At 35.1% G+C, this 24372-nt stretch overlaps 1 protein-coding gene across 1 annotated transcript; it reads right to left on the reverse strand.

The window, feature by feature from the left end:
- Positions 1-1493: 1493 nt before the first annotated feature.
- On the reverse strand, positions 1494-12002 carry LOC145681493 (uncharacterized). The gene is made up of 2 exons (XM_081753143.1): positions 11973-12002; positions 1494-2047 (listed from the first exon to the last, which is right to left on the reverse strand). Exons 1-2 carry the CDS (start codon positions 11982-11984, stop codon positions 1724-1726), a joined length of 336 nt encoding a protein of 111 aa, XP_081609269.1. The 5' UTR covers positions 11985-12002; the 3' UTR covers positions 1494-1723.
- Between the last annotated feature and the right edge of the window lie 12370 nt (positions 12003-24372).

Raw genomic sequence — 24372 nt, forward strand, 5'->3', positions numbered from 1 at the left:
ATTTTTTCTGGTATATTTTACAAAATGCATAATATTTTTCATTTTCCTTCATCAAGACAAACGAAGTATTCGAAAGTTACTATTCGCTGGTCTAGGCATTTTATTTTGTATGCAATTTCGCAAGGTAACGACAAAAGAAAGCTCCTTTATTGCCCACGACACCATATTAAATTACGTGTTGTTGACATAATCTACATAGTCTACGTTGTTTACATTGTCTACGCATAGTTGACACGTAAACGTAAACTATCGTTTTTTACGCGTAGACGCACATATCTGCTCTCAACCACTTTTTATGACTTCAATATAGCGAATTCTAATTAAATGACATTTTCATTTGAGAAATCACCTAAAATTGAAGTTATTTAAGATGTTTAATTAATAAAGCAGTTTGATAATTTAATTATTAGATGACTAAGTGACCCAATGATGGATTTTTAATACATTAGTGTCCTGAAGTGAAAGAATATCATGGGAACGAAATACGAATGAAGGCAGGGGATCGATGCCACTTTGCGGAATCGTATTTGTGGTAGAGATACTCATGGACCACGCTGAAGGTTTTATGCCACAAAAACACAATGAGGGCACCATCTTCACTTTATTCATATTGTTTCAAGTGTTTTGGATGTTCTTTTTTGAGATCAAAGGATCTGAAGTCAAGAACATATTCCTTTGGCCCCAAGAAGTCAACCTTACACTATTTGATTTTTTCTTGTGGGTTTTTATCAGTCATTTGTCGTGCTAAAATCTATAATGTGAACCTTTTGAAAACAGGAATCAACGAAGTGAGTTGCACTGTTGCGCCAGACATGCTCTACAACGTCTGGTGTAAAATTATTATTATTATTATTATTATTATTATTATTATTATTATTATTATTATTATTATTATTATTATTATTATTAGGGCTATTATTTTGTCCTGAAGCAGTGTTGTGCTGTAGATGGTGCACGCATAGAAACATATAAACAAGCAAATGCAATCCAACAGTTTATTGTATTCTGGTAACATTGTATTTGTTTATGTACTAAATAACCTACTTAAGTTGCCAAAGAAAGCAGTGTCTCATTCAACCAAATAAACTAGTCAATTTTCTTCTAAACAAAGCGGTGTCTCATTCAACCAAATAAACTATTTAAATTGCCAAATAAAGCAGTGTCTCATTTACTCTAATAAACTAGGTAAGCTGCCAAAGAAAGCGTTATCTCATCAAACCAAATAAACTACATAAGTTGCCAAATAAAGCAGTATTTCATTCTACCACCCAATTGCCATCGCTAATGCATAAGTCTAATGAAACTCAACCATTCTCCTTCGAAAGCCCTGTGTATATATAATTTAACAATATAGTAACAGTATATTTGACGATGATCCTTTGTCATTTTGTTGTGTGCACTATTTCATATCTTCCAGTCATAATAAAATTTAAAAAAAAAACAATTGATTGGGTATAAGAGAAAAACCTTTCTCTTTGACTAATACACTTCTTTATTTATGTTTTGAATGTCTTGTTATACAGTTCTTATTAATGATTCCACAAAATTGAAACCATGCTAAATTTCTTTAGATTATCTGATTTTTAATAACATTATTGTTCATAATACAGTATAAACTTACTTTGATCATACAAAGCACTTAATTTTCCTTTTATGAACTCAAATGTACATATTTTCTTTAATCACAATTAGGTTTGAAACGCACACTTTCCTGTTTCTAAATTTATTTCAACAGCACTGGAGAAGCTACATATCGAGCTGTATATGCTGGAGCAGCAACATAAGCAGCATGAGCATAAGGAACAGAGACAGGGGCGGCGGCTACATATTTTGCTGGGGCAGCAGCAGCGACGACTGGAGCAGCTGCAACTACCGGAGAGTAAGAGAGATGTCGGATGGCCTGTGAACTGAATCCTGTTATCACCGGCGTTCCTGGAGCGAAGTGGACCGACTTCGCCACTGGAGTTGCTACTACTGCTTCCGCTACGGGGTATTCAAGGGCCCCGGGGGCAGCAACGGCGACAGCAGCGAGGAAAGCGAAAATTACCTGTAAGAATAAAACAAAATGGTTCATAGTAACAAATGTAAATCTTCAAATAAAAGCTATTTTGATCAGTACTTCCGTGTTTTGTTAAAATAAATAAATAAATAAATAAGTCCGGACTTACATTAGCTTTTGCACAAATGACAAATTGTTGTTCATTGTCCAACTCAGCTTCAACTCAGAGTGTAACCATTACTAACATTCTCTATTATTGTTACAAGAAACATGCAAAACAAGTTTTGTTTTGAGGTTTGTGGTAGAACGTATTCTTTGAGTAGGACAATCAGAAAAGTTGAGTTGTGACTTATGTTCTGGCCAGGTCTTATTTTTAGGGAAACACTGTTCATAAAATCTATTAAGTTTAAATTTGCTTATAAATCTTTAGAGCCACTCACATACAGCAAAGAATTTTACGTTATTATTCTGCATGTTGACTAATTCTTTCCGTTGGATGTTGTCTGAGGAACTAACATACAGGCAGTTTTCACTTTATTTTAGGCGGTAACCACTTAAAGACTGCTCGACAACAATATATATATATATATATATATATATATATATATATATATATATATATATATATATATATATATATATATATGTGTGTGTGTGTGTGTGTGTGTGTGTGTGTTAAAAGATCTTATCAATTAGGTATATGCTACTCGATTTGAAATTTAAAGTAAATAAATAATATAATGTTTTCTTTTTAAAAATAACATTCATTAATGTTAGACTATTTTATCGCAAATATCTAGTTGCCTTCGATGTTCAAAAGCACATCCCCTGTTACCAGAAGCTTCTATATACAGTATTTTCTCGCTAGATATTTCTGCTGCCAGTACACTTACAAATGTATAGTATTTGATTCAGAACTTTCCACCTGAAGTAATCTTTACTTTGTTGGAAAGGAAAGATACACTAAAAACAAGTTCTGACACTAGTTTGGTTAGCCAATAGTTTACACGTTAAAACTTTAATGATATAGTTTTTTCCCCTTTTCTTGTCATTATTATTATTGTTAACGTTATCAGTGGGTAAAACTTGTAATGGTTTTTGTATTGATTATCAAATTTAAATGCAACTAAAATCTATTTACTAAATTTCAAAGGTTAATTTTTAATTGTAAAAATTGGCTGCGAGAAACAAAACACAACAGGAAAATTTTACAATGCACCCTGTAATATTTTAGTCCTTGTGAAATTGTATTACTTTATTGCATTTGCCTGAAAAGAAATTGTATCTTCCATGCAGTGATAGGTGATGGCATTAATAATAACTTTCATTGCAGTTTCTCACTGTTGAATAAGTAGTATGTTAGTATATTAGGACATCATTCTGTTGCTGAAAGATTCTATAGACATCTAGTACGCCAGTATATTAGAAAACCACCATATGGCTGGAAGATCCTATAAATATTTTCTACCTCTAAACGTCAAGGGCACCAACCTGTTCCTGAGTCTTTTCAAGGTACGGTACAGGGGTTGAAGAAATACGTGTAGGGTACTAAATAAGCAAGAATATTTCAGAGGACCCTTGAGCTCAAAACGTTATGGCCATTAAAGTAAAGTTGCAATCAGATGCGGCTCGTGAAGGAAGTCACATTTGTAAAAATTAAAGTTTTATCCCTTAAAATTGAAGTGATTTCCAATCTTTTTCGACTGATGTCATTTTAATGAACGCCCGCGATATCGTTGGCTTTTTAAATAATAATAATAACACTGGCTTACAGTGGTTTTGGTGCCGGGTGTTTCTTAGCTGATTTGAAGTAGAATTGGGACGCTGAATCCAAATATGGCGTTAGTTTTCCCCTAACAGCTTTAGTTTTTGAGATATAGGAATTGCAAGACTGACCTGCTACAACGTTGAAAATTGCATAGGTGCTGTTTTACTGTAAGTGAAAAGAAAACTATGACATTTAAATCTGTTATTTGGAACACTTTGAAAATAATGAAAACCATATAAACACAAACATCAAGTACATAATAACTCTGTAACTACATTTTATAATAGTTTTTATGAATAAAAAATCAAATAATTTGTTCAAAACGATCTATTCAACATTTCGGAAGCTTCGTTTTCGTGACATCCTTGAATGTTTCTTTGCACAGTCTCTTTTTAGGTTCCAGCAGTAATCTGCCATCATATGGGCATCCCATCTTCCTTGGTAGCGGTCCTCCATTGTTTTAATATCTTGGTGAAATCTTTCACCTTGTTCTTCACTCAGACTGCCTACGTTGTCTGGGAAACGGTCCAAATGGCTGTGCAGGTAATGAATTTTGATACTCATATTACATCCAAGTTTTTGGAATGCATTAAGCATCTGGTTCACTAGCTCAACATAGTTATCAGCTTTATTATTGCCAAGGAAATTCTTGATAACTTCTACAAATGAGGTCCAAGCTCTACGTTCAGTCTCATTCATGGACTCCACGAAAGCCGGATCTTTCATGAGTTGTCTTATTTGGGGACCATCAAATATTCCAGCTTTTAATTTTTCTGTGCTGATCTGAGGTAGCTTGTTTCCCATGTAAGCAAAGCACGGCCCGTCCTTATTTAGCGCCTTTACAAACTGCTTCATCAAACCGAGCTTGAGATGTAGAGGTGGCAAAATGATTTTGTCACACTCAACAATAGGCATGTTAATAATATTTTTCTTACCAACAACCATGTCGTCTCTCTGCGGCCACTCTTTTTTTGACCAATGGTTTGCTTTGTCTCTGCTATCCCACAGACATAGAAAACAAGGATATTTTGTGTAGCCACTTTGCTGTCCAAGAAGAAAGTTCACCATCTTTAAATCCACACAAATCACCCACTGATGGTCCTGATATTTAATTTTTTCCATAACCAAAGCAATTGCTTCATATTCTTCTTTCAGTCGTGTTGAATGAGCGATTGGAATTGAGCCATATTTATTGCCATTGTGTAGAAGGACGCATTTTAAACTTCGCTTGGAGCTATCAATAAACAGGCGCCAATCATCTGGATTGTATTCTGGAAGACCCATGTGTTCTAGGAGACCTCTAACATCGTGACAGAATACGAGATTTGTGTCTTCAGTGAAAAATGGTAAAAACTCCTTTTCCCTTGTTCGGTAGAATGTGATTTTAGTTCCTTGTTCCAGTACGTTTTTCTCCTTCAATCTGGAAGCAAGTAATTCAGACGATTCTTTTGAAAGATTAAGGTCCCTAACTAGATCATTTAGCTCATCTTGATTAAACTGTTGAGGAATTGTTGACATTCCCACATAATCACTGTCACTTCCATCATCCATGTCACAAGAATGTTCACTACGTTCGTTTTCAGTCTCACAAAGCTCTGGCAAGTGGTGAAACGTTGGGATTGGTATTTCATCGGAATGAACAACTGGACGTCTTGCTGAAGGCAGATCAGGATATGTCCACTTGTTCCGGTTATTTCTATTCATACCCGTAACATTTACCAGGCAGAAATAACAGTCATCAACATGGTTTGTGGGTTCCCTCCAAACCATTGGAACACCAAACTTAAGACTTTTTCTTTTTCCAGTTGTCCACTGTCGCAAGTGTTCAGTACACATTTTACACACAATATGTGGAGCCCACGTTTTATCTTGGTCCCCTAGGCGTACACCAAAATATGCATGATATGCTTTTTTTTACAAAGTCACTGATATGTTTTCTATTGTCTTTAAATGTGTACTCACCACATATGTAGCAAAACACATCAGGATGGTTAACACAACTTCTTCGACTTGAACTCATTTTATGTTCAGGCCACTAACACGGATGTTAAATATAAAGCCTTTGTATACGCGATACAAGTTATGATTTCAGAACAAAACTCACGTGTTCCAACATGTCACTCCACCTGCAAGACAACAACTACGATCCACTAGCCAAGTAGAATACCAATGCAATCTAGTGGACGTTCCTGGAACTACTATATGACTAGTTTCCGTTTAGTACCGACAGATAGCAGCACTAATGAGAAAAGAGCGCCGTTCTTCCAAATAGAAATCTCTATAGAGCACAGTAGGATTTATTTGAGTTGCAGAGTTTATAAGATCATATTCAAACTTGTTATTACGAGAATATTTGTATTTCTTTTGCTTATTTTGTATACTATTGCAAGAAGCATGCAGAAATAGTGGTTACATCATTTATAATTTACATATTTATTTTGGATTGTAATATTTCTTCCACATACATTGTAACGTAAATAACACTACTGGTACAGTAGCCTGTATCTACCAAAGTAGAGCTGATAGAAAAAAACTGCTTACATTATTGGATTCAGCGCCCCACACATAGTTAAAATCAGCTCTAAAATTTTAGGCACCAAGAAAAATTTTTTTTCTGTAGGCCTGTGTAATAATAATAATAATAATAATAATAATAATAATAATAATAATAATAATAATAATAATAATAATAATAATAATATTTCAATAGTGTAAGCGTATAGGTTTCTATAAAGTATAGCAATTATATGTTGCCCTGAGCATTATTGCACCATTCAGGATGTTGACTGATATAATCTGTCTCATAATTGATGTTAAATAATAATTAGAAATGTTTAATGATTTTTAAATTCTAATATTTCGTGACACACGCCATAAGACTGTGTGACACGTTCGTGTGTCGCGACACATCTGTTGGGAACCACTGCTTTAATGTATACATTGCTGCATGTAACAATTAGTGAATTGATTTCCTTCTTGTAGTTTTCATGCGAAAATCACTTTAAGTTTTCCCCTGTGTGATTTCCCTCACGAGTCGCCTCTGCCCCGAATATTGGCCCGTAACGGAAGTTTTGATTGTAAGGTCTTTCTCACAATCAGTCTACAAAAATGTGCTTAGAAACAACAGAGCAGGTTTCAGTTCAGAAAATTTACAGAAGAGGGTCTCATTGTGCACCAGTGAAGGCGACAAAGAGGGCAAGGGGAGCGAGAGGTTCACTCTTGTGGCAATGCCTTGTTTAACCCCTCCTTGGCTACCTCTCAGTCATGTATTGTAATGCAGATCAAGAAATATATAACTGTATTTTTCAATATACAAACAAATAGCTGTCCCCAAAAATATTCTCTGCCCCTTCTCCTGTTCCCCAAGAAATTGAAGTTTTCGTATTCGAAATTTTAGTACTTTACTGGTGTTGAAGTTTTTAAAACACATTAATTGGTTTACTATAATCAATATTTTTATTAATATTATCTATTTATTTATTTATTTTATAACTCAAATTATGAACTAAATGCAGCCTTTTATGAAATTAAAAGATGGGGTAGTTTCATAATTAATTCAATAAAATCAAAAACGGAAAATTTATATTACAAGGACAAAAATTGTTTTTGTTGGAGTCTAGTGATCGAGCCTTAGCTATTACACATATAAGCAAAAGTAGAGACAAACTGAAAATCGAAGATGCTAACAGAAGAACACTAGAACATACGAAAGTCACTCAAATATTAGACATGATAGGGACCGAAACGTCTAATGATACTACTGGCTTAGATGTGATTATAACGGGGCATAAGATTCAAATATTTCTAGTAATCATGTACATTTTCTAGTAGGGAATGTGATACTCTGAAATAGTTATGTACAGCGGACAACAGTTTTCTATGCTGTTTATAAGGGGTAGAGAAGTTTCTGCAGCAAAGCATTCCATTTCACCAGTAGAGCAATTCTGAGGTCTAGAAAGTTTTGGAGAGAAGGTGACGAGCTGCATACCTTGTTTTCAATTCAAACCACACATATATTTGATGAGATTCAAGTCCAGAGATCGTGTAAGCTATGTGATCCGTCTAATATTCTTCCACTTTAAGAATTCACAAGACCTATATTGGTTGATATATCGGAACTGTAGTCCAACGGCTTCTCGAAAATTCTCACAATCGGTTCAAGGATCTCAACTCTGTTCATGTGGGTGAGCAGGCTGCCTTGCTCCAGCATATACAAGGATGTCCGTCGATAGAGCATAATCTCAGCTCGCACCATCATGCCACCAATTTGGTGGCGATCCATTTCTCGGATGTGGGAGCATCAAAAACGTGCACCAGATTCTTTCACACGAACAGACGTCGAAAGCCTCTGTGCGAACCTGAAAGTGATTCATCACTGAACAGTACAACTTTTCAATATTCCATCAATCGCCTATGGATTCTGTACCACCCATATCGCTTCTGTTTGTGATGGGAGAGAGAGAGACATACACACATATCTCTTGTCTTCTTGCAGAGTCATGTAACATTAAAGTGTTGTTACACCGCTTGGTGCGAAATTGACTAAGAGTCCTGGGTTGCACTCATGTCTGTATGGCAACTAGCCGTTAAATGTCAAATAACGATCATTCACTTCGTGGGGGCCCTTATACTGATCGTCACTTCATTTTTCCTGTCTCATGGAACGAAGATCATTTATTGAAACACATTCAACCAACTTACATCAGTTTGGGACTGTACTGTTTCTATTCAAACAATTGCTTACCAGCGCAATGTGTCGTCCAGATGTAGGTTAGTCGCTCCAGGTGAGCATTGTGGTGGACAAACAACGTGTGCATAGGTTTTCTCTAGGTTCTCCCATTTTCTTCATTCATTTCTCATCATCATCGTCTCCTTTAGCCTAGCCAGGATAATCGTGAGACGTAAACTTTAAAATTTTGTTTCATTTTGAGTTGTTAAATGTCACGTTAGCCGCACTTTGTTCATTGCTCATCTGTGGTGTTACTGATAGTTTGCACGGAGTTCTTCAAGACGCCAAGCACCGTGATCAAGCGTCTTGTATACTCAGACATCATATTAAGTTTTTCCATTTTCCATCACAAATGTGTTTGTTATTCCCTTTTTTCCGTTTGTCACTTTAATTTGAACACATGCGTATTTTAAATAAGTGATTATGTACAAAAAACTTACATTGTCTTTAACAGTACACTTCTTAAAAGTTAAAATATCTTTCTGGAAGTCAAATTAAATAAGAAATTTCAAAATCTTTCATGGAAAAAAGTTGTTAACAAATAAGGCAGAAAATAAGAAGTAAATGATGACTATTACCGGAATGGCAGCGATGATGTCTAATGAAGGTAGGTACTTTACGTAGGAAAATGTTACGTGTAAGGTATATAATCCATTTCTGAGTAACATTATTAATCCATTTCGAGTACGCTGAATTCGAATGTATTTAACAGTAAATACACTGGATTTTACGAGAAAATGTTAATAAATATAATAATAATAATAATAATAATAATAATAATAATAATAATAATAATAATAATAATAATAATAATAATAATAATAATAATAATAATAATAATAATAGCAATACTTAATCAATTAGTGTTTTGAAACATGAATATAAGTGCAATTCAAAGACGTTAATGAGCATAAACCTTGTTCATTATAACGTTAATAATTGACTTACTTTATTTTGTTATTCTATGTATTAAATATTCGTTCCTTGCTGGATAACATTATAATGTCCAGTATATTTGTAACGAACAAATTTCCTCCGTTACATTTTGGTTTGTTCAATTGCCTATTAATATCCCGTATTGTGTGCTTTAGTTGTCTGTGTGACTAATTAGTGTTTCAACTCTTTTAATGTGTACTTCAAGCTCATTTATTTGTGTATACTTTATATCAGTTATTATGTTATTTATATTGAGCTGTAACTGTAATGGTTTATGCTCACTCCTAAATTAACTGAATTTGTCGCTGTTTTAGAAGAAGAAAAATTATATAGCTATATCAAATTCTCTCAAATTCTATTACATTTCACCAAAATGTCATTGTTTAGTTTCGAAATTTTATATGACTTGCCGAAATTGTTTAGGAAAGGAGAAACATAATCTATATATTAAAATTGAAAATCACTATGTTTGTGACTCTAAATCTCCTGAACCGCCCGGCCGATCTCGATCAAATTTGTAACATGGATGAGGTTCAGGCCTGGGATCGTTTTTATCGTTTAAATTTGACCGAGCAACGCAGAGGAGGAGAAGGAGGGGAGATATAGAAAAATTGATTTATATGACTGAAAGTGACTATTTTTGTAACTTAATAACTTTTGAACTATCCTAGCGATTTAAATCAAATTTTCAAGATACATGAGGTTCGAATCTGGAAACATTATTGTAATTTCACTCTAAAGGTAGATCCTAGGGGAGGAGGAGTGGAGGGGACGTATAAATAAAAACTAATAAAACCTAATAACTTTTGAACCAACCAACCAATCTTGATCAAATTTTCAACATATATGAGGGTCGGGCCTTTTGTGTTTTTTATCGTTTCACTTTGACGAGCCAGTACAAGGGAAGGGGAGGGGGAGATATATGTAAAAACATTAAAATAAAAAATGACTGCCTTTGTGACTTCATCACTCTTGAACCACCCGAACGATGTCAATCAAATTTTCAACATGCATGAATTTAGGGACAGGGATTACTTTAGGCTACTCACTTTGACGTTGTAACGTAGGGGAGGGGAAGGGGGAAAGAAATCTAAAAAATGAAAAAAAAAGGACCGATATTAGTGTTGAATCCATAGTTTTCGGGATCGATGAGAGAAACAGTGACACTTCTGATGCTGTTTCAATCCAAGTTCAACCGTGATAGTTGGGGAGAGGGAGGGTACAACGTAGGGAAGGGAAATAAACATTTAAAAATGATCGAAAATGACTAATATTATTAACGTATCCATAGTTTTAGGAGTAGCTGAGATTAACAGTGACAATTCTGATGCCGTGTGCTGCAGCACAAAGGAGGGGGAGGGGAGCTATATATAATAATGATCGAAAATGACCAATATTAGTGTCTAATCCATAACTTTTGGGATCATTCAGATGAACAGTGACATTTCCGATCGGGTTTAAATCCAAAATTAGCCCCACCATTTGGGGAGGAGAGAAAGAGATAAAAATGACCCTAAAATGGCCACTATCAGTGTCGAATTTGTAGTTTTCTGGGTCGCTTATATGAACAGTAATACTTTCGATCCCGTTTAAATTCAAATTCAACCCCGATTAATGGCAATAAAATACAAGAGATAGAAAGATGTGTATTTAAATTATTTATTTCAACCCAGGGAAGCGGGTAATATATGTTAGTATTTTATAAAATAAACAGTAACAACTATCTTTAGCTTATTTACCGGGTTCACGTTACTCAGTTAATAAATTGTATTCTGATTGACATGAGATAAATACTTATGTATTTTTCTATGATTAATTGCAGCCTTATTTACAATAACATGACCCTTATCTTTCTTAATAATTTAACAACAAAGCATTGTCAACACTTTCCACTTTCAAATAAAGGCAGGCAATTCGGCAGGCAGGGAACATAGCAAAGCGACGATTATTACCTATTAGGAATTATTCATAGACTGAGATGGTTTTGTATTATAATAAATAGACTCGTGTTAACGAATGTCTAACGCATACACCTTCCGCACATTTATCCAGGTCTCGATTCCCAAAGGACTCACCAATTTTATATTATTTGGGAGTATTGTCACAGTAGTAGTCTTATTTCATTAAAAAAGATTAAATTTACGATAATTGATATGAAACTACAACTTAGTATGAATTTAATTGTAACATGATTCTAGTAGGCTTTGAAAAGATTCATTCAAGATATTTTCGCGTGTTATCAGTAGCATGGTCGTGTGATGCAGCTCTCTTGTAGACGATATTGTGTGGTGGGAATTGGCTTGTCGTTTGAGGATTGATCTTGCATGCTGACTTGTAATCCCGAAAACTGCACTGGTTGTGGTATGAAGCCTACGCATTATTAATCTCCGTTCTTCATAACCTTGGTGTCAAATTTGTGTCGAAACACAAAACACAAAAGCTCAACTCAAACTGAAAGATTATACGAGTCTTATCTGATACAAACGGTTACATGAAATGGCAGAGATTTACTACAAATTATGTTCATAAACAATACTTACCAGCCGGAGCATGTTAACAATGTAGGAATGTTGTGAGTATAGAGAAGTACTGCAGAGTAAAAAAAGGATTTTCTTTATATAGTCTCATCAATCAGTGAATCAACCCAGTAATATGAAACAATCAGTTTTTTCAATGTATGACGTGACGGTATTACGAATTCAAACAGTCTTCTCAAGACGCAACACTCAGTATACCTGCTTTGAATTCATTAAAACATCGAGTTAAGTAACTTGAATAGATGTTGTAACTATTGAACGAATATTGAACATATGTATTGTTTGATCTAAATCCTTGGAAAAATTATTAAAATTCATATTCGAAATATTTTGTCACGTAAAAAGATAAAAGTGTGTCACTGTGATTTTTTTTAAGAATGTTAAAATGATTATCAATATAGATAAGGATTAAAACATTTTGCCTGAAAGGAGTTTTGAACAGTGTTTGTAAACTAAAAATTTACTCATTGACGTTTCATTTTTATTTCATTTTCGCTCTTAATTTGATTTTTCTAAACAATAAAACAAGGACTGAGGGTGGGGTTGGGGGTGGAAGTCATCTCAATAATAAAATATATCGACTCATTTAATCCTGTCAGATTTTACTTACAACTAGGAGAACCAAGGACGCTGATCCTGGGGGGCCGAGGCCCCCCCCCAAAGCTCATGTGGGACCTCGTGTTGTATTTATGAATATACAATATTTTGCATCATTTGAATGCAATTTCTCTTAAAATCCTCATATATATACCTTCTGTATCTGAATGCCCTCCCTCCCAAATTTACAAAAAAATCGGCGCCCTTGAGGAGAACATGTGTTCTTCCAACCGGAAGAAAAAGGTTTATTGAAAATATTTGAAAAATAAATACGAATCGATTTTAGTTTTCAAGATAGGCCTAGTTGTTAATTTGATTTCATTGCTAGTTTGATTTGATTGGAGTTGCATAAATCTTTACACAATTATCCCCAAATAGATTTTCGCAACATCAAGAACGGGTCAGATCGTTTTCTCACACTTCAAATCGATGAATTCAAACAATTCGTGCAAGTCATTATGCAAAATCGTTAGGAATACAAAATCGAAATTTAACATATTTCACAGTAATTGAGCCCCCTTGTCCCGTACTAGAAGTGGAAATTTCAAAAACGCTTAAACGTTTATCTATTTACGCTTGAATTTGATCTATCTAACTTCAGACGCTTGTAAGATATTCTATTTTTGTGAAACGATTTAAATCCCCTTTGTTCCCCTTACGATAGATATTTGAAAGGCAATGAAATGATAGAAACCATTCTTGTGCCGAATAGTTAACTATGTGGAAAAAACGTTATTTCAAACAGTTGAGCTGTTTCCTCACTTTGGGCATTTTATGAATACAAAATCGAAAATTAGAATGTTATGAAAATTGCTCCGTTTTTCCACTTTAGAAACACAATTTTCAAAACCGCAACCGTTCGTCTTACTCAAGCAGGATTTCGACCATCTTTTGCTACTAATGATCAGCTTCTTAAACTATTTTCCCTTATAGTGGAGTAATAAGTATCTTCCATCTGTGCTTATTTTCTGTGATATAGAGCGTGGCTTTGATAATGTCTGGCATGATGGGGTAATAAAATGAAACGTCATCTACCACTTCATTACGTCCGTTTTGATACCGAATTTTCTTTATCAACGCTGTGCATTTATACAAATCAATCAGGGACAATCTCATAAATTTCACGGATCTGTTCTATCTCTTCTTTTCTATATTGTCCTTCCATCTGCTCGTAGATTTTCCTAATGGTAGTTTTCCGATTGGACTTCCAGTTAAAACTTTAAAAGTGTTCCTACTTTCTTCCTTTCTGGTTTCATGACCTGCTCACCTGAGCTTCCTAGACTTAATAACCCTAACAATATTTGATAAACAGTATAAATTATTCAGTTCCTCGTTATGAAGTTTCCGCCATTCCCCATTCCCGTTCCTCTTAGGTTCAAATATTTGTCTCAGGATCTTGTTCTCAAATACTTTCAGTCTACATTCTTCCCTCAGAGTAAGCAACCCTGTTTCGCAACCTTATAGGACAACAGACATGATTATTGTGTTATAAAGAGACATGATACTGGTGTTGTTTTACAACTCAAAATGGTCTGTCCTTTTAGTGTCAAATTTTGTAAAGTTACTTGAAACTTACGGCTAGGTTTTTAATCAAATTTTGGGACAAATAATAAAAAATCCAAAATTTTCTCCTTTTTGTTATTATACTTGCCACGATATACCAAATACTTTATTTCGTATATTTTCAAATAAATTCTTTTTATTCTATTAAAAAAAAAAACACATTTTCATCTGCATTCAGTAAGAAGTTATGCTGCTTTAAAGTTTAAATTGCAAATTCAGAGGGCAGAGCCATTGATGACGTCAATACTTCTAAACCTGGCACGAGATTGTTTTTGTGGCTTTTTATGAGAAACATTGAACAAGTAGTACAACATTTTCCACCAAGTTTCCTTTTATTATTTTGAATGTCTATATTCACCTCTAAAATGGCCTAGATTGACTACAGTACAGGGGGTTAACAGCGAGAAACGACTTCATCGGAAAGATGCGTAGATACAATGCAAATTGGTGTGAACATACTTTTCTAGAAACATGGTGTGAACATACATTTTAACTATCCTAAGTGTTTCATGTGTTTTTCTTTCTGTCGAGTTCAGTAGTCCAGAAAATCATGAGCAACAGGTAGTAAAAGCCAGAAATAGGGCTGGCCCTAAGCTGATTGGAGCGATTGTTCTCACTTGTGCCTTGTGACTCTGAGGGAACTGCCTTAGAATATATCCAGGGGCGTCATTTCAGACTTCTCTTTAGGCGGGCAAGAGCACCACCGACATAAGACTTTCACGCTTTGTACTGGTATATTAGTAGACAATCGATTAAAGTATATGTATTCCTCAAACTCTTGGGGTGCGGGCAATTTCCTCCCTCCTATCCCCCTAAATGACGTCCCTGAATATATCATGCTCTCGGTTTGACAAATAGCAAAGAACAACATGTTTACTTCGGCGTCTCTAGCGGTTTCCTCCCACATTCTTATTCCATAAATTGCTTTTATAGCCCTACACTTCAGTAATCTACAATGCATAACCGTTGCGCTAAGAAACACTTTTCTAAAAAAAAAAAAAAAAAAAAAAAAAAAAAAGCTTCTATCATTGGCTCACAAAAATATTTAGAACTTCTTTATAAAGCAATATAAATATTAAAAGATCTAAGTTGCAATTCTGATCACAAGTTGTTTGATTCTGAAGTAGTATTCCTATTATTGTAAATATACAGACAAGAATGTCAGTATCATCCCCCGGAAGGTAGTGAAAGAGCGTCTACCCGGCCTTGACTATTTTATCCGTTGCATCATTATTCAACATAATTTTGGTTTGGTGGTTTTTCCTCTCCGACATAAGAATGCCATTTGTATTTCTTCTTGTTTCGTGATGAACCACTTTTGAATAAGCGGTAAAATTCGCATGCACATATTTTAGTTTCTTCAATCGAACTTTTCTCCATGTTGCTCAAATACAAGACTGGTACAGAACTTAATTCAGTAATATTTTGTTTTTAAAGAATTTCCGAGGCGGGAGATTTCAGTTAAGTGGGTCAACTAAGCATTTTATTACTTTTGAAAGCCGGCCAAATACCAGTAAATAACACCTGCAACTTTCCTTTACTGGTGTACGAGGCGTAATATCAGCAACCAAAAGAGGAGAGGGGAGGGACAGAAGGGAATTACAAGTCTAATAAAAAACGTTTCTCAGCATTGTTCATTTAATGTTTGGAAATAACACCACGATTCGTTCCAGGAATTCCACTTTTGTTTTCAGCTATGGAAATGAGTTTTTTTTTTTTTTTTTTTTGTTCATGTTGCGATGCGTCAGATCTCTGCCAACAAGATGTAAAAGCAATATAATTATATAATTACTGCATAATGCAATTTTTAATGTAATATTTACTTAAGTGTATATTGGCTAGCATGAAAGGATTATAGGTATGTTTTGCGTTTCATAAAGATGCGAAATGTTTAGACAAATTCCATAATCTTTATTATTATTTATACACAGGAACGGCCGCATAATTTTTTCCAAGCTGAGTGATGGAGACGGAGGGCAAAAGACAAACACAAGTACACACACACACATTAATGTACGCGTTCATACAGTATAACACACCATGTAAAATAACAATAGTTTAAGCGCATATTCTTAGTAACTACAATACATAAGCTATAATACTATAATATTTAATATAGATATCAGAAGTACTATAGTATGTGAGAACAAATCTCTATGTTTTGATTAGGGATGGCCAAAATTTTCCGGATTCCGGTAACAGAAATATCAATTTCCGGATTTCTGAAAACTTCCTGAATTCAGAAAAATTCCGGAATTCGGAAAAATCAGGAATTTAGAAAATTCCGGAATTTGAAAAAAATCCGGATTTTTTCCGAATTCTGTTTTTTTTTCAAAATCGAGATTTTTCTGAAATCTGGACTTTCCGAAATCGGAATTTTTCGGAAACTCGGATTTTTCCGAAATCCGGAATTTTCCAATTTTACTTTTCGGATTCCGGGAAGTAAAAATTCCGGAATTGGCCATCCCTAGTTTTGATCTATATTTCCAAGAACTGAAGATTCTTCTCGAAAATCCAGATAGGTAACTGCCTCCCACTCTTAGAGCATGAGCATGATGAAAAAAAAAATCATGTCAAAAGATGACACACATACCAATTGGTGTATCTCGTTGAGGTGTGTGTGTGTGTGTGTAAAACTTTATGCATAGTTTTCGATCAAAATCGTGAAAGAAGATTTTTTTTTAAAACTAAAAAAATCTATGCTGTACGCAAACCATGGCTCTATTAAAATGGAACTGATACTGGGGTCATCAAGCTCTTCATTATAACACGAGCAACATGACGAGTGTACTGTAATCAGAGAAAGTTTAATTTTATGTTTAACATTTAAACTTTATCTTCTACCTATTAAATGTATTATATCAATCTTGTAACATACATCAGCCTATAGATGACGTCGGAGTGAACAAAATGGCGTTCTTCAGACTATAGTAACATGCGTAGTTTTTAAGAAAATTAAAAAAAAAAAATTGTGGCGCTAAAAAGTATGTTGTTCATTCCCAATAATAATTTATAGTGGCTCGTACGTAATGGTAAGCGCGACATTCGATGAAACTGAGTTATTAGATAGAATGTGCTGTGATCGTATCACAGAAGAGAATGTAGGTCGTTTTATTATGAAAATGTACCTGCATATGGCAGGATAAGCTTGCTTGGTATGCATCATTGCCTTGGGTTGCATGGGAATGGTGAACCTTCTTCTTTAATTTACTCGAAAGTTAGAAAAATGTGACATAACATTATGTTCGCCTGACCCGCTCATATATAGCCTACGCCGTTACGTGGCTTATTTCTTTTTCCCTAACGGTGACACACACACTAACAGTAGCACAGAAACTTCTAATAGACAAGCCCGCAACCAACCACAGAGGTTTTGATGGGCAAAGAATATGTTAGGGGGAGCCAAGTCATTACATTCTTTTATCAATAGATAAATTGTGTTTTTTGTATTAATAATTGCATCTTGTGTTAAGATCTGGAGGGGTCACGAAAAGTTAGAGGGGGCAGGCCCCCTAGCCCTCTCTGGTTGCGGGCCTGCTAATAGATATTTTCATATTAGTTGTGATTTTGCTTCTTGTACCAGAGTTGTCAACCTCAGAGACCAAAAGTATCGATTTTCGTCTTTAAAATTATCATACATTGAAACATCTTCAGTTTCAAACTCCAAATCGGTATCAGTGTTCTCAAACTTTTTAAATCCTTATTGTCATTACTCCGAACAACAACAATATTTCCACCCACTCGTAATTATAAGTTGATTTAAAGAATGGATGCAGGGTTGCTATTTGATAATTCTCAAATCGCTGTTGATTTATTTTAGCAGGAATGTCTGTTAAAACCTCATGCGTGTGTTACAGTATATCTAGTGTCTAAAAATTTTATTTTTAATCTTGGTCCCTGTCCCGATAATTTTTAAACCCACTTTATAATATCGGAACACGTAATCAGTTTTTAATGTATAAATTTCTCTAACCCACATGTAAAATCCGTTTTATTTTAACCTAAATAATAATAATTTGGAAGTTTTAGGATAATTAGGTGTGTAGGTTTTCAGGAAATAATTTATTTTCATTTATTCATTATTCCTTCATGATTTTCTCGTATATGAGCATCTCATTTAGACAGTTATAAAGTATGCATTATTTTTTCAATATTATTCATGTTTTAACAAATGGATTAAATTTTTTCGGAGTATGGTCAATCCAAAATCAGATAGGACTCTTAAGGCCTATTTCAGCACGATGAGACCCATATCCTGCCAAAATCTAGTTTTATCCGGTTTTAACCATTTCATATTCGATTTGTATTGCTGCCGCGTGAAAATTCTGTGCCATAATTGGAAATATCATGCAACCTCAGTGCTTTGAGGGTTTTGTTCGTGAGCTGTTATAGACTCAACTGGTCCAACATCAATCTGTGAAAATCTTGGAAATTTTTGGAAAAAATCCACGGTATACATAGGCGCCGACTTTGGGGGGGCAGGACACTTTTGGCCCCCCCAATATTTAGAGGTGGGGTCCTTGCCCCTCCAATATAATCCGGCTGATTAAGAATTAACAAAGAGGAGCAAGAATTTCTGTTGTAAACTTCGTCATTCCTTTAATTCAAGGTTAGGAATAGCCTTCTAGGAATGGGTACGAGTCGAGCTAAAACCCGACTCGACTCGAATTCGAATCGAGTTCCGAGTCGAGTCAAACGTAATTTTCTCGAGTCGAGTTCCGAATCGAGTCGCTGTTTTTAGGTCGAGTTTCAAGTTGAGTGAGTTTGATAAATGGCTCGCTCGTTCAGCTCGTTTTAACTCGTTTTAAAATCATGGCATGATTAGACTGGAAAGCGAAAGCCATGAGAAATGTAAGCGATAAAGTGGAATACTTTTAGTATTGTTCACGAGAGGGGACACTGTTTGTATCTCGTTTCGTCTCGATAACAAGACAACAAAGGATTTTATAAGGAGGCCGCAAATGTCGTTAGCACCAATTTAAGTATATACTTTAGTTCTTACCATCAAGGCTGAGACCTGCACAGTCGAATTTTTGAGCCCAAACAGAAGCTTAACCCGGGTAGTGATGTACACTTGTTCGGCTCAGTTCAACGGAGCGAAACGCTCGAGCCGGCATGATTGGGATGAGCCATCGATTCGCCCCAACTGAGCTATCAGCTCTGTTCGTCTCGGTTTGGGTGAGCCATCGGCTTAGATCGGCTCACCCGGGCCGAAAACTCTAAGCCCGAGCCGAACAGTTTTGAACATGTTTGGCCAGCGCCCTATAAATTTAACAATATTTGGCCTTAGCCAAATCCTTGCTTCTCAGGAACTCAAATCCAGAATCTCGTGAACGATGACCATGCCTCCTAGACTTCACGACTACCGAGTTCGGCACTCAATTAGTTTTTAGTATTCAGATAGAAACCACCTATCTTTCATCTTTATACACGGTGTTGTTATAATAATAATAATAATAATAATAATAATAATAATAATAATAATAATAATAATAATAATAATAATAAAAAGAACAAGAAGAAGAAGAAGAAGGAGAAGTTGTAGTAACAGTAGTATCATTGATAATAATTACAGTCTATGTAGGATAGTTGAAGAGAGTACTTGAAACTACATAAAATTTAGCTCCATTTGGCTCGTTCTGGCTCGACTCGACTCGAAACTCGACCTGAATTCGAGTCGAGTTGGAGGAAATTTTTCGAGCCGAGTTCTCGAGTCGAGCTTAAATATGTCTGTTTCGAGTCGAGTTGCAAAGAAAACTCGCTCGAAGTCGCTCGTGGCCATCCCTACAGCCTTCTTATTCGATAGAAAAGGCGGTTTTCAGACTGGTGTTGAGTAGAGCACTGAAGCTTCAACCAACACTCTGGCAACGTTGGCCTGACAAGTGAAGATCAATGCAGTGTGAATTTTGCAGCGGAGTAACAGATAGAGATTTGAGGGGAGGGGGCCTTCATCAAGCAGTTAATTGAAAACGGTTGAATACGATGATGATATATTTATTCATTGCTTGGACCCCCCAATATTCTCTTCAAGTCGGCGCCTATGACGGTATATATAGTAATAATAGTCTAAATTATGATATAAACGGCAGTTAAGCAAAAAAGAGTACAGGAATATTAAAAAAAAATCAGTCAGAAAGACGAGCAGGAATACATTATATATGAAATTCGGATCAACAGTCCCATGTTTGTGATGACAAACTCCCCTGGACAGGTTTAAAGTGAAAGTGAATTTGGTATTTCGGTTTTGTGAGCTACTAAAACCAAGACTGGAGATTCGTTTTCCCTTCTAAACATTCATTCACCTTCCATGAATTTGTTAGGCCCGGTAACCTGTCCAGTACCATAGTTTCCTTGTGTAGGATCTGTGTAAATCTTATATAGGTCATGGCGGTATATAGTGTTTTTGGGTTAAGTAAGTTAAATCTTAAAATGTACGTGTAAATTACTGTAGGGACACCTGTCTACTTTTGCTTCTAGTAGCTTCCTAAATTAACATGGCTTGAATAAAGAAGTGAAGATTCCCTTCCTTAATAAAGGAATCTTCCTCAACCCCCTTTTGGCTAAAATTAGTTCTACAAAATGTAAATTTTTGTTTCGAGTGCAAGAACTAGTTAAAATAAGTGTTTTCTCCAATATTATGAGATTTTGTGAACCGCTGCAATTATGACAGGTAGTCAAATTTCAAGAGGACACTATTAGTGAACCATACTAAAGATTTCATTTCATTCTGAAGCAAGAGTACCGAATAATATTAGAAATAACACTTTGCTGTGCCCCTTAACAGAAATCAGCTGTTAGAAAACATGTCCCATAGTTGAAGGTTAGTGATTGTTGATGTTTCGTAACCTTAAGCAATTGCATGCGTATAGGATACTGATTGATCCTCGGAATATATATATATATATATATATATATATACAGTAAAACTATATATATATATATATATATATATATATATATACGATGGGGTCACTCGGTCGAAAAAGTGTAACACCTTTTTCAGGCCAGCCACCCTTAATGAGGTTTCCCTGGGTTTTCCTCATTCACACCAGGCAAATGCCGGGGTGGTACCTAACTTATAGGTCCCAGGCCGCTTCCTTCTTTCCCCAATCCTTTCTTCCTTCCCTTTCCCCAAGGGATGTCATCCCTCAAATCGTGACGGGCTAAATGGCCTTAGATGCCGAAAGCCCAGAAATCTAAATCCTAAATCACACACACACACACACACACACACAAACATATATATATATATATATATATATATATATATATATATATATATATATATATATATATATATATATATATGTGTGTGTGTGTGTGTGTGTGTGCGTGTGTTACTGCGATTACAATATTGAGATAAAACAATAAATTGTTTTTAGTAGCTATGTGGATACTGGTACTAGTGAACGTTCATAAGATAGGTTAGCTACCAGTGTTAACTAACATCATTCAGAGTATGTATTTTCAGTTTGCGAGCCGATGCAGAAGTTTCACTTACGGAGTAACATCTTAATCTTAACTATATATAAAACTACATGAGCTGACATAAATTATTGAGCACTTCCTGTAGGGCTACAATGATTAAATTTGGCATGATTGTAGCTTTTTTTGGACTTATAATCTCATCTTTTAGGTAGTTAGAATTGGAATAAAAAGTTGAAATTCGGTATGTTTGTAGGTTTTCGTTAGCACTACTTAAGTAAATCAGTAAAAATAAAAAACATCCAACTTTAGAGGGGTTTTATAGGGAACTGAAAAATCTTTCCAATGTTATTTATATGGAGCATCTTTTACACCCCCAAATTATTGAGCGCTTCCTGTAGGGCTACAATGATTAAATTTGACATGATTGTAGGTTTTCGGGACAAACCCACAGGAAAATTGCCAAAAGTGGACATTTTTAATTTTTAGAGGATCTAAACAGGGGATGAAGAACTTCCCCATGTTATTTAAATGGGCCTTTTTCTGGATCTGTAATCTCATGTTTTAGGTACTTAGAATTGGAATAAAAACTTGAAATTCGGAATGCTTGTACGTTTTCGTTAGAGTTACCTGAGTGAATCATCACAAATAAAAAATTCCAACCATAGAGTGGTTTTATGGGGAACTGAAAAATCTTTCCCATGTTATTTATATGGGACGTCTTCTACACCCCATAATGTTTAGGAACTTCCGACAGGATTAGAATCATGAAATTTGGCATGATCATGGCCTTCCAGAACTAACCAACAGGAAAATTGCCAAAAGTGAATATTTTTAATTTTTTAGGGGTCTAAGGGGGATAAAGAAATTTCCATGCTATTTAAAAGGACTTTTTCTTGGGATACAAAATCTTATCTTTTAGATAGTTGAAATAGGAAAAGAAACGATAGAATTATGGGTTCAAGAGGTGCAAGGCAGTAGGCCGAGCAAAGAAAGTGTGTGGGGGCGAAGCCCCCTAATGGGCAAATTCAGGAAATATGAAGAGCAAGTTCACGAAATTCACTGTTGATGCAAAGGCCGATAGATAAGAAATGGAAGGCCGTAGGCCGAGCACACTCAGGGGTCTGAGGGCGGAGCCCCCATCTAGCCAAAGGCTAGTTTATTTATAAACGTAAACAAGTGAAATAGTACTAAATTTTCTTTCATATATATATAATATGAAGGTTACAAAGTGTAAATATATGGTAATGTTTGTGTGAGTAGCAATAAATATTGAGTAGATTCTAATCTTACGTGGCGTTGCTCAGTGTTTGACAAAATTTTTACTTGAGTTCATAATCCCTATTCGACTATACTTTGTAGGGTTGGCGAATATGGATTATTTGATTTAGCTTTTAGCAGTGATTACTTACTGATAGTGGCCTACGTAAATAGGACGTATATGCTATAAGCAGTCCTGGACGTCTTAAAGTTTTGGTGTCTTTGGGCGAAGCACCTCTATTATATAAATATAGAAATAAGTAAATGTAAATAAATGATTACATACGAGTGCGTGGCAAATGTCGTCGAGTAATAATACACCTAGATATAATGTACGTGTAAGCCTATTTCATTTTCTCTTTAGCTGCTTGTTAGGGACGTGTTTATATTTATTTGTGTGAATGTTTATGTGTCATTAGGGATGATCAAACAGTGGTCCCCAGCTCCGAAAGTTAATCTCGGAAGTGAGTTATATTTAGGTTTGGCTATGTTTACGCATTGGAACTTCGTTATATCATTGCAACCACTCAGAATATAATAGCATCGCGAGTGAAATACTTTTAATGAATAGTAAACAGAGTAACATTGTGGCGAACGACTAATATCTTTTTCTTTTCATTTTTCATCTTGTGCATACGCATATTAATAGCTTAGATAAATCTAACATGTAAAATATCTGCGTACGTTAACATCATACCAGATCTGACGATACGTACAGTGTTTGTTTATTAAATATTACAGTGCATATCACGATAATTCCAGAATGACATAAATAATCATTGAATCGTTATGCAACTAAAGTTGATGTGTACCTCTAACAATTGACTTGCATACTCGTAGTTTACCTTCGTTTTTTTTTCTGAGTGTTATTGTTTGAAAGGGGTTAAGTTAATTATCGTTTGCATATGTGATATTACAGATAATAGCAAACAATATGTATTTCTTACGGTAGTTTTCTTCCGTAACAGGATGCCAAGTCACTTGTCCTTTAAAAAAAAAAAAAAATCATTTCTGTCTATAAATAAAGATTGAAATTAATGGCATCTCAAGGCTTCATACCCTTGCGTACTGTAGTGGATGGTGAGATTTTGGTTTATATTACCTTGCCATCACCAAATTATTTTATAAATTTCTATTTTTGTTAACTTTTTTTTTGGATATTCTACACTTGTCTGACTCTTAAACCCTTTTTCTCTGCGCCTTAGACTTAATTCTTCTCCTTTGCTGCTTTGAAACATCAGGTGAATTTTTTTGTTTGAAATTACTAAATTTAAAGCATCGCCCCAATATAACTTGGTGGTTTGGGCAGGATACGGTTAATAGGGGGAGTTTCATAAAGCTTTTCTTTATGAGACACCTTCTAGAGTACACAGACTTGCAAACCTTGACACCAAGTGTTTCCTCAGGTGGCAGTGTATATTTTGAGGCCCCAAGCGTTTCGGCACTTTAAGATAATGTTTTGGCTTGAAGTCAACACTTGTCGCAGTGTTTTTTTTTTTTCAGATCCGATTACCATTTCAGCGGTATCTACCCTCTTATCTTACTTTCTTCATATTCC

This window comes from Thermobia domestica, chromosome 3, assembly GCF_964235325.1.
Source record: "Thermobia domestica chromosome 3, izTheDome1.hap1.1, whole genome shotgun sequence".
In the NCBI taxonomy this organism is placed as follows: domain Eukaryota; kingdom Metazoa; phylum Arthropoda; class Insecta; order Zygentoma; family Lepismatidae; genus Thermobia; species Thermobia domestica.